Source organism: Pristiophorus japonicus, chromosome 32, assembly GCF_044704955.1.
Source record: "Pristiophorus japonicus isolate sPriJap1 chromosome 32, sPriJap1.hap1, whole genome shotgun sequence".
NCBI lineage: Eukaryota > Metazoa > Chordata > Chondrichthyes > Pristiophoridae > Pristiophorus > Pristiophorus japonicus.
In genome coordinates this window covers 9,049,831-9,060,315 of record NC_092008.1, presented here as the reverse complement: position 1 = coordinate 9,060,315, position 10,485 = coordinate 9,049,831, and the positions used below count along the sequence as shown (strand labels likewise).

Sequence of the window (10,485 nt, the reverse complement as noted above, 5' to 3'; positions counted from 1 at the left end):
CCTCTCCCTGCCCCCCCTCCCCCCAGCACCCTCCCCCCCACCCTCCCCATCCCCCCTCCCGCCCCGCCCCCCCTCACCTTTTCCAAGCGGATCAGCAGTTTGTTGACCTCGATGACGTAGTGATCGATCCGCGCTCCCCGCCACCGCTGGAACTCGCCGCGCAGGTTCCTGGTCACACCTGGACACCGAGCACATGGTCAGTGGTCAGCCCCGGGGCGGGGGGGGAGGGGAGTGGGGGGGGGGGAGGGGCCACTGCCCTGGCTGTGGGGGAGGGGGCGGGGGGAGGAGGAATACAAAAAAAAAAACCACAACACCCACCCCCCCCGCAACAAAACATTGCCCACGCCACCACAACACAAAATCGCAAAAAAAAATTCAAAGGTAAAGCAGTCACACTTACCTTGGGAGCCCGTGACTTACCCCTCCGCTGTGAGGATGGTTGGACCGACCCGATTTCCCAGGCAGCCACAGCGGGGCGCACGGGGTCGGGCGGGAGTCAAAACGCGCATGCGGATCAGGCACGAGCTCAAACCCCGTGCCAGGTGTCGCCTCTGGGGGTGTGGGGGGTGGCGTTGCGCGCACACACCAGACGCAGCTCTTGCGGGCGGTGATGCTACCCCTGGGCCCCGAGGATCGCTGCGGGTTGCTGGAGGCTGACCACCCGGCCCAGAACGCCTCGCCCTCGCTGCTCCCGCGGTGAATAACGGAGCGGAGAAATGCCACCAACGCTGTCTCCGCAAGATCCTGCAAATCCCCCGGGAGGACAGACGCACCAACGTTAGCGTCCTCGACCAGGCCCAACATCCCCAGCATCGAAGCACTGACCACACTCGACCAGCTCCGCTGGGCAGGGCCCACATTGTCCGCATGTCCCCCCAGACACGAGACTCCCCAAAGCAAGCGCTCTACTCGGAACTCCTTCACGGGCAAACGGGCCAAAGGTGGGCAGAGGAAACGTTACAAGGGACCCACCCTCAAAGCCCTCCCTGATAAAGTGCAACATCCCCCACCGACACCTGGGAGTCCCTGGGCCCAAAGACCAGTCCGCCCTCAGTGGAGGGAGTGCATCCGGGAGGGGCGCTGAGCACCTCGAGTCCCGTCGCCGAGAGCGTGCAGAAACCAAGCGCAGGCAGCGGAAGGAGCGTGCGGCAAACCAGTCCCACCCTCCCCTTCCCTCAACCACTGTCTGTCCCACCCTGTGACAGGGACTGTGGTTCCCGTATTGGGCTGTTCAGCCACGTGAGGACTCGTGTTAAGAGTGGAAGCGAGTCTTCCTCGATTCCGAGGGACTGCCGATGATGATGATGATGGGGAACGTCTGAAAACCCCGCCCTTTCTCTTTGCGGAGAACGACGCCGGCTTCTCCATGTAATGGAAGCAGGAATGGTTAAAGAACAAGAAATGGCTCGGCTCACCAAGGTCTTGGGCCTCCCACTTGCTGGTGTCCACGCCGCCCGAGTAAATGAAGTCCGAGAGCTCAGTCTCCGAGCATTCGATGTCTTCCTGCTTCAGGAGCTTCCTCTTTGCTCTGCCGAAGAGTGCTGGCGCAGAGAGAGGAGAATTAGACCCCGGCTCGCAAGTGCGGAGGCGGATCGTAAACAGGCAGGAGGGAGAACGTGCATTGCCATTGCGTCTTTCACCACCTCAGGACACAGAAACATAGAAAATAGGTGCAGGAGCAGGCCATTCGGCCCTTCGAGCCTGCACCACCATTCAATATGATCATGGCTGATCATTCACCTCAGTACCCCATTCCTGCTTTCTCTCCATACCCCTTGATCTCTTTAGCTGTAATGGCCACATCTAACTCCCTCTTGAATATATCCAATGAACTGGCCTCAACAACTTTCTGCGGTAGAGAATTCCACAGGTTCACCACTCTCTGGGTGAAGAAGTTTCTCCTCATCTCGGTCCTAAATGGCCTGCCCCTTATCCTTAGACTGTGTCCCCTGGTTCTGGACTTCCCCAACATCGGGAACTTTCTTCCCGCATCTAACCTGTCCAGTACCGTCCCGTAAGAATCTTAGAAATTTCTATGAGATCCCCTCTCATCCTTCGAACCTCCAATGTATAAAGGCCCAGTTGATCCAGTCTCTCCTCATATGTCAGTCCCGCCATCCCGGGAATCAGTCTGGTGAACCTTCGCTGCACTCCCTCAATAGCAAGAACGTCCTTCCTCAGATTAGGAGACCAAAACTGAACACAATGCTCCAGGTGAGGCCTCACCAAGGCCCTGTACAACTGCAGTAAGACCTCCCTGCTCCGATACTCAAATCCCCTCGCTATGAAGGCCAACATACCATTTGCCTTCTTCACCGCCTGCTGTACCTGCATGCCAACTTTCAATGACTGATGTACCATGACACCCAGGTCTCGTTGCACCTCCCCTTTTCCTAATCTGCCGCCATTCAGATAATATTCAGATAATTTTTGCCCCCAAAATGGATAACCTCACATTTATCCACATTATACTGCATCTGCCATGCATTTGCCCACTCACCTAACCTGTCCAAGTCACCCTGCAGCCTCTTAGCATCCTCCTCACAGCTCACACCGCCACCCAGCTTAGTGTCGTCTGCAAACTTGGAGATATTACATTCAATTCCTTCATCTAAATCATTAATGTATATTGTAAATAGCTGGGGTCCCAGCACTGAACCTTGCGGCACTCCACTAGTCACTGCCTGCCATTCTGAAAAGGACCCGTTTATCCCGACTCTCTGCTTCCTGTCTGCCAACCAGTTCTCTATCCATGTCAGTACATTACCCCCAAGACCATGTGCTTTGATTTTGCACACCAATCTCTTTTCCGGGACCTTATCAAAAGCCTTTTGAAAGTCCAAATACACCACATCCACTGGTTCTTCCTTGTCCACTCTACTAGTTACATCCTCAAAAAATTCTAGAAGATTAGTCAAGCATGATTTCCCTTTCATAAATCCATGCTGACTCGGTCCGATCCTGTCACTGCTTTCCAAATGGGCTGCTATTTCATCCTTAATGATTGATTCCAACATTTTCCCCACCACTGATGTCAGGCTAACCGGTCTATTATTACCCACTTTCTCTCTCCCTCCTTTTTTTAAAAAGTGGTGTTACATTAGCTACCCTCCAGTCCATAGGAACTGATCCAGAATCGATAGACTGGGACAGTGAGGGGTGTGGGGTATATCAGTGTTACAGTCAGGGGTGTGGGATATATCAGTGTAACAGTGACGGGTGTGGGGTATATCAGTGTAACAGTGAGGGGCATGGGGTATATCAGTGTTACAGTGAGGGGTGTGGGGTATATCACTGTTACAGTGAGGGGTGTGGGATATATCAGTGTTACAGTGAGGGGCATGGGGTATATCAGTGTTACAGTGAGGGGTGTGGGGTATATCACTGTTACAGTGAGGGGTGTGGGATATATCAGTGTTACAGTGAGGGGTGTGGGGTATATCAGTGTTACAGTGAGGGGCGTGGGGTATATCAGTGTTACAGTGAGGGGCATGGGGTATATCAGTGTTACAGTGAGGGGTGTGGGGTATATCACTGTTACAGTGAGGGGTGTGGGATATATCAGTGTTACAGTGAGGGGCATGGGGTATATCAGTGTTACAGTGAGGGGTGTGGGGTATATCACTGTTACAGTGAGGGGTGTGGGATATATCAGTGTTACAGTGAGGGGTGTGGGGTATATCAGTGTTACAGTGAGGGGTATGGGGTATATCAGTTTTACAGTGAGGGGTGTGGGGTATATCAGTGTTACAGTGAGGGGTGTGGGATATATCAATGTTACAGTGAGGGGTGTGGGGTATATCAGTATTACAGTGAGGGGTGTGGGGTATATCAGTGTTACAGTGAGGGGTGTAGGGTATATCAGTGTTACAGTGATGGGTGTGGGGTATAACTGGTCTATATTTTCCTGCTTTCTGTCTCCCTCCTTTCTTAAATAGGTATGTTACATTTGCGGTTTTCCAATCCGCTGGGACCACCGCAGAATCCAGGGACTTTCGTAGATGACAACCAATGCATCCATCCTGCAGCCACTTCTTTAACATCAGAAATAGGAGCAGGAGTCGGCCATTCGGCCCCTCGAGCCTGCTCCGCCATTTAATACGATCATGGCTGATCCGATCATGGACTCAGCTCCACTTCCCTGCCCGCCCCCTTATCCCATTATCGGTTAAGAAACTGTCTATCTCTGTCTTAAATATATTCAATGTCCCGGTTTCCACAGCTCTCTGAGGCAGCGAATTCCACAGATTTACAACCCTCTGAGAGAAGAAATTCCTCCTCATCTCAGTTTTAAATGGGCGGCCCCTTATTCTAAGACCATGCCCCCTAGTTCTAGTCTCCCCCATCAGTGGAAACATCCTCTCTGCATCCACCTTGTCAAGCTCCCCTCATAATCTGATACGTTTCGATAAGATCACCTCTCATTCTTCTGAATTCCAATGAGTAGAGGCCCAACCTCCTCAACCTTTCCTCATAAGTCAACCCCCTCATCCCTGGAATCAACCGAGTGAACCTTCTCTGAACTGCCTCCAATGCAAGTATATCCTTTCGTAAATATGGAAACTAAAACTGCACGCAGTACTCCAGGTGTGGCCTCACCAATACCCTGTATAACTGGAGCAAGACTTCCCTGCTTTTATACTCCATCCGCCTTGCAATAAAGGCCAAGATACCATTGGCCTTCCTGATCACTTGCTGTACCTGCATACTAACCTTTTGTGTTTCATGCACAAGTACCCCCAGGTCCCGCTGTACTGCAGCACTTTGTAATCTTTCTCCATTTAAATAATAACTTGCTCTTTGATTTTTTTTTCTGCCAAAGTGCATGACCTCACACTTCCCGACATTATACTCCATCTGACAAATTTTTGCCCACTCACTTAGCCTGTCTCTGTCCTTTTGCGGGTTTTGTGTGTCCTCCTCACACATTGCTTTTCCTCCCATCTTTGTATCGTCAGCAAACTTGGTTACGTTACACTCGGTCCCTTCTTCCAAGTCGTTAATGTGGATTGTAAATAGTTGGGGCCCCAGCACTGATCCCTGCGGCACCCCACTGCCGAATCCGGGGCTCAGTTTCCCCCCGCCCCGTCCCCTCCCACTCCTGCTCTGCGACGGCTGGGTTACTCACTCTTTATCTGGCCCACCATGTGCCTATCCTCCTCGCCGGAGTGTGCATCCTCGTAGTGTGCTTGGAGCTGCTGCACGGACTGCAGGTCCTTGAGGCAGAGCGGGCAGAGGAAGCCCTCCCGGATCTCCCCCGAGGGGGTGCCGGACCCCCGGCCCGGGCCGGCGGGCAGAGGCGGGGAGGAAGGCACCGCCCACATCGCTGCCATCGCCCCCCTCCGCTCTCCTCGGGCCTCGCTCAGCAGGCTGCTCGCTCCGACGTTCCCGGCTGCAATCCTGTCCGGCGAGCGTTCTCCCGTCCGTGACCACGGGGCAGCATCTCCGTCCGGGACGGCCCCCCCACCACTCTCGGTCCGCCTTCCGCCTGCGATCGGGAACCCGCTCCGCTTCCAAACGTCACCGTCTGTCGATCAAACCAACACAGCGGCTCACTACACTGAGTCCGTGCTTAAACATGGACTCCACCCCAAACACCACAAGGGTACAGTACCGGTGGGTACAGGTCTGTCACTGTATAACACTGGGGTACAGTACTGGTGGGCACAGGTCTGTCACTGTATAACACTGGGGTACAGTACTGGTGGGTACAGGTCTGTCGCTGTATAACACTGGGGTACAGTACTGGTGGGTACAGGCCTGTCACTGTATAACACTGGGGTACAGTACTGGTGGGTACAGGTCTGTCACTGTATAACACTGGGGTACAGTACTGGTGGGCACAGGTCTGTCACTGTATAACACTGGGGTACAGTGCTGGTGGGTACAGGTCTGTCACTGTATAACACTGGGATACAGTACTGGTGGGTACAGGTCTGTCACTGTATAACTCTGGGGTACAGTACTGGTGGGTACAGGTCTGTCACTGTATAACACTGGGGTACAGTACTGGTGGGTACAGGTCTGTCACTGTATAACACTGTGTACAGTACTGGTGGGTACAGGTCTGTCACTGTATAACACTGGGGTACAGTACTGGTGGGTACAGATCTGTCACTGTATAACACTGTGCACAGTACTGGTGGGTACAGGTCTGTCACTGTGTAACACTGGGGTACAGTACTGGTGGGTACATGTCTGTCACTGTATAACACTGGGGTACAGTACCGGTGGGCACAGGTCTGTCGCTGTATAACACTGGGGTACAGCACTGGTGGGTACAGGACTGTCACTGTATAACACTGGGATACAGTACTGGTGGGTACAGGTCTGTCACTGTATAACACTGGGGTACAGTACTGGTGGGTACAGGTCTGTCACTGTATAACACTGTGTACAGTACTGGTGGGTACAGGTCTGTCACTGTATAACCCTGGGGTACAGTACTGGTGGGCACAGGTCTGTCACTGTATAACACTGGGGTACAGTACTGGTGGGTACAGGACTGTCACTGTATAACACTGGGGTACAGTACTGGTGGGTACAGGTCTGTCACTGTATAACACCGGGGTACAGTACTGGTGGGTACAGGTCTGTCACTGTATAACACTGGGGTACAGTACCGGTGGGTACAGGACTGTCACTGTATAACACTGGGGTACAGTACTGGTGGGTACAGGTCTGTCACTGTATAACACTGGGGTACAGTACTGGTGGGTACATGTCTGTCACTATATAACACTGGGGTACAGTACCGGTGGGCACAGGTCTGTCGCTGTATAACACTGGGGTACAGCACTGGTGGGTACAGGTCTGTCACTGTATAACACTGGGGTACAGTACTGGTGGGTACAGGTCTGTCACTGTATAACACTGGGGTACAGTACTGGTGGGTACAGGTCTGTCACTGTATAACACTGGGGTACAGCACTGGTGGGTACAGGTCTGTCACTGTATAACACCGGGGTACAGTACTGGTGGGTACAGGTCTGTCACTGTATAACCCTGGGGTACAGTACTGGTGGGTACAGGTCTGTCACTGTATAACACTGGGGTACAGTACTGGTGGGTACAGGTCTATCACTGTATAACACTGGGGTACAGCACTGGTGGATACAGGTCTGTCACTGTATAACACTGGGGTACAGTACTGGTGGGTATAGGTCTGTAACTGTCTAACACTGTTGTACAGTACTGGTGGGCACAGGTCTGTCACTGTATAACACTGGGGTATAGTACTGGTGGGTACAGGTCTGTCACTGTATAACACTGGGGTACAGTAACGGTGGGTACAGGTCTGTCACTGTATAACACTGGGGTACAGTACTGGTGGGTACAGGTCTGTCACTGTATAACACCAGGGTACAGTACTGGTGGGTACAGGTCTGTCACTGTATAACACTGGGGTACAGTACTGGTGGGTACAGGTCTGTCACTGTATAACACTGGGGTACAGTACTGGTGGGTACAGGTCTGTCACTGTATAACATTGGGGTACAGTACTGGTGGGTACAGGTCTGTCACTGTATAACACTGGGATATAGTACTGGTGGGTACAGGTCTATCACTGTATAACACCGGGGTACAGTACTGGTGGGTACAGGTCTATCACTGTATAACACCGGGGTACAGTACTGGTGGGTACAGGTCTGTCACTGTATAACACTGGGGTACAGTACCGGTGGGTACAGGTCTGTCACTGTATAACACTGGGGTACAGTACTGGTGGGTACAGGCCTGCCCCTGTATAACACCGGGGTACAGTACTGGTGGATACAGGTCTGCCCCTGTATAACACTGGGGTACAGTACTGGTGGGTACAGGTCTGTCACTGTATAACACTGGGGTACAGTACTGGTGGGTACAGGCCTGCCCCTGTATAACACCGGGGTACAGTACTGGTGGGTACAGGTCTGTCACTGTATAACACTGGGGTACAGTACTGGTGGGTACAGGTCTGTCACTGTATAACACTGGGGTACAGTACTGGTGGGTACAGGCCTGCCCCTGTATAACACCGGGGTACAGTACTGGTGGGTACAGGTCTGCCCCTGTATAACACTGGGGTACAGTACTGGTGGGTACAGGTCTGTCACTGTATAACACTGGGGTACAGTACTGGTGGGTACAGGCCTGCCCCTGTATAACACCGGGGTACAGTACTGGTGGGTACAGGTCTGTCACTGTATAACACTGGGGTACAGTACTGGTGGGTACAGGTCTGTCACTGTATAACACTGGGGTACAGTACTGGTGGGTACAGGTCTGTCACTGTATAACACTGGGGTACAGTACTGGTGGGTACAGGTCTGTCACTGTGTAACACCGGGGTACAGTACCGGTGGGTACAGGTCTGTCACTGTATAACACTGGGGTACAGTACTGGTGGGTACAGGTCTGTCACTGTATAACACTGGGGTACAGTACTGGTGGGTACAGGTCTGTCACTGTGTAACACTGGGGTACAGTACTGGTGGGTACAGGTCTGTCACTGTATAACACTGGGGTACAGTACTGGTGGGTACAGGTCTGTCACTGTATAACACTGGGGTACAGTACTGGTGGGTACAGGTCTGTCACTGTATAACACCGGGGTACAGTACCGGTGGGCACAGGTCTGTCGCTGGGTTAATTGGCGGGGACGACCTTCGACCTATCACCGGCATGACGTCAACTTGACGCCCGCCGCGAGAGACGCCGGTGAGCTCGGCCGACAGCCGGCGGGCAGGCGGGTCGGTCTGCGCTGGTTTCACCCGCCCCGTCGCCACATTGCCGCCATTTCGAACCAACTTCAGCGGGGCATCACGCCATGGCAACCGCGGGGGGTGTCAGGGGGGTCACCGCGGCAACCTGCCCCCTTGCACAGGGATGGCAAGGGGAGGCCCAATTTCGAGTTTTAAATCCAATTCAACCCATTGCCAAAGATGTGTGAAGCTTTTTAGAAACAGGATAAATATCCCCCCCACAAACTTACAATCTCCTGCAGCCTTCCTCAGTCAACAAGGGCTTGGTAGTGCTGGCCATGGCCACTGCGCAGGCGCCGCCCCGCCGCGCTGCCGCCGGGATATGTAGTCCACGGCCGCCCGCCCCGCCCCTTGCAGCGGGCGACGCCGCCGTCCCGCCGGAACTACAACCCCCGGCGCGCACCGCGCTCTGAAGGGTGTGTGGGAGCCGCTGGACTTGGGGGCCGTGACGCACTCTGCGCGCGACTCTTGGCGCGCCTTGGCAGCCGCGCAGCCGCGCTGCCCGCCGGGAGTTGTAGTCTCTTTCCGCTCCCCACGCCCATGGCTTTCAACGGCGGCTGCCCAGACCGGAAACTACAACTCCCGCCAGGCTCCTTCCTGGGCTTGCCCTGCCGCAAGCTGATGGCCATAATTGCCTTAAAGGCAAACCAACCTCAATCCTCGGACCAACTTCCAAACTGCAATAATCATTCGTAGTTCTTCCCGCATGCCCTGCGCGATTCATGGCGTCAAATCTTTCTTTCAACCGTCTCTCCCCTCACCGTCTGTGATCACATTGCTGTTTGCGGGATCTTGCTGTGTGCCAATTTGGCCCTCAAAGGAAGGGGACCCCCGAGGCGACAGTGAGACCCACCGAGCCATCTCTACGGCGCCTGTCACCACCCCAGGAGGGTCCCAAAGCGTCTCTCAGCCAGTGACGCACTTTCTGAACTGTGGTCACTGTTGCAGTGTGGGAAATGCAGCTGTCGATTTGCGCACAGCAAGCTCCCACACACAGAAATGTGATAAATGGCCAGTTCATTGGGTTTTTTAGTGATGTTCGATGTGGGGAAAATATTGGCCCCAGGACACCGGGGAGAATTCCCTATCCCCCCCATCCCCTCCACTCTTCTTTGAAATAGTGGCTGTAGCATCCTTTACATCCGCCCGAGAGGGCAGAAGAGACCTCGGTCTAACGCCTCAGCCGAACGATGGCACTCCTGACAGTGCAGCACTCCCTCAGTACTGCCCCTCCGACAGTGCGGCACTCCCTCAGTACCGCCCCTCCGACAGTGCGGCGCTCCCTCAGTACTGCCCCTCCGACAGTGCGGTGCTCCCTCAGTACCGCCCCTCCGACAGTGCAGCACTCCCTCAGTACTGCCCCTCCGACAGTGCGGCACTCCCTCAGTACCGCCCCTCCGACAGTGCAGCACTCCCTCAGTACTGCCCCTCCGACAGTGCGGTGCTCCCTCAGTACCGCCCCTCCGAAAGTGCGGCGCTCCCTCAGTACCGCCCCTCCGACAGTGCGGCGTTCCCTCAGTACTGCCCCTCCGACAGTGCAGCACTCCCTCAGTACTGCCCCTCCGACAGTGCGGTGCTCCCTCAGTACCGCCCCTCCGAAAGTGCGGCGCTCCCTCAGTACCGCCCCTCCGACAGTGCTGCGCTCCCTCAGTACCGCCCCTCCGACAGTGCTGCGCTCCCTCAGTACCGCCCCTCCGACAGTGCAGGGCTCCCTCAGTACTGCCCCTCCGACAGTGCGGCG

The 10,485-nt window shown here is 54.5% G+C and overlaps 1 protein-coding gene across 1 annotated transcript in view; it reads right to left on the bottom strand.

Moving 5' to 3' along the window:
- LOC139240562 (rabenosyn-5-like) overlaps window positions 1-9,054 on the bottom strand; it is an 18,020-nt gene extending 8,966 nt beyond the window's left edge. The window contains exons 1-4 of the mRNA XM_070869106.1: window positions 8,975-9,054; window positions 5,129-5,527; window positions 1,416-1,541; window positions 78-178 (exon numbers count right to left, since the gene is read on the bottom strand). Of these exons, the coding sequence (XP_070725207.1) occupies window positions 78-178; window positions 1,416-1,541; window positions 5,129-5,333 (432 nt within the window). The 5' untranslated portion in view covers window positions 5,334-5,527; window positions 8,975-9,054. The remainder of the gene's footprint in view (window positions 1-77; window positions 179-1,415; window positions 1,542-5,128; window positions 5,528-8,974) is intronic.
- Between the last annotated feature and the right edge of the window lie 1,431 nt (window positions 9,055-10,485).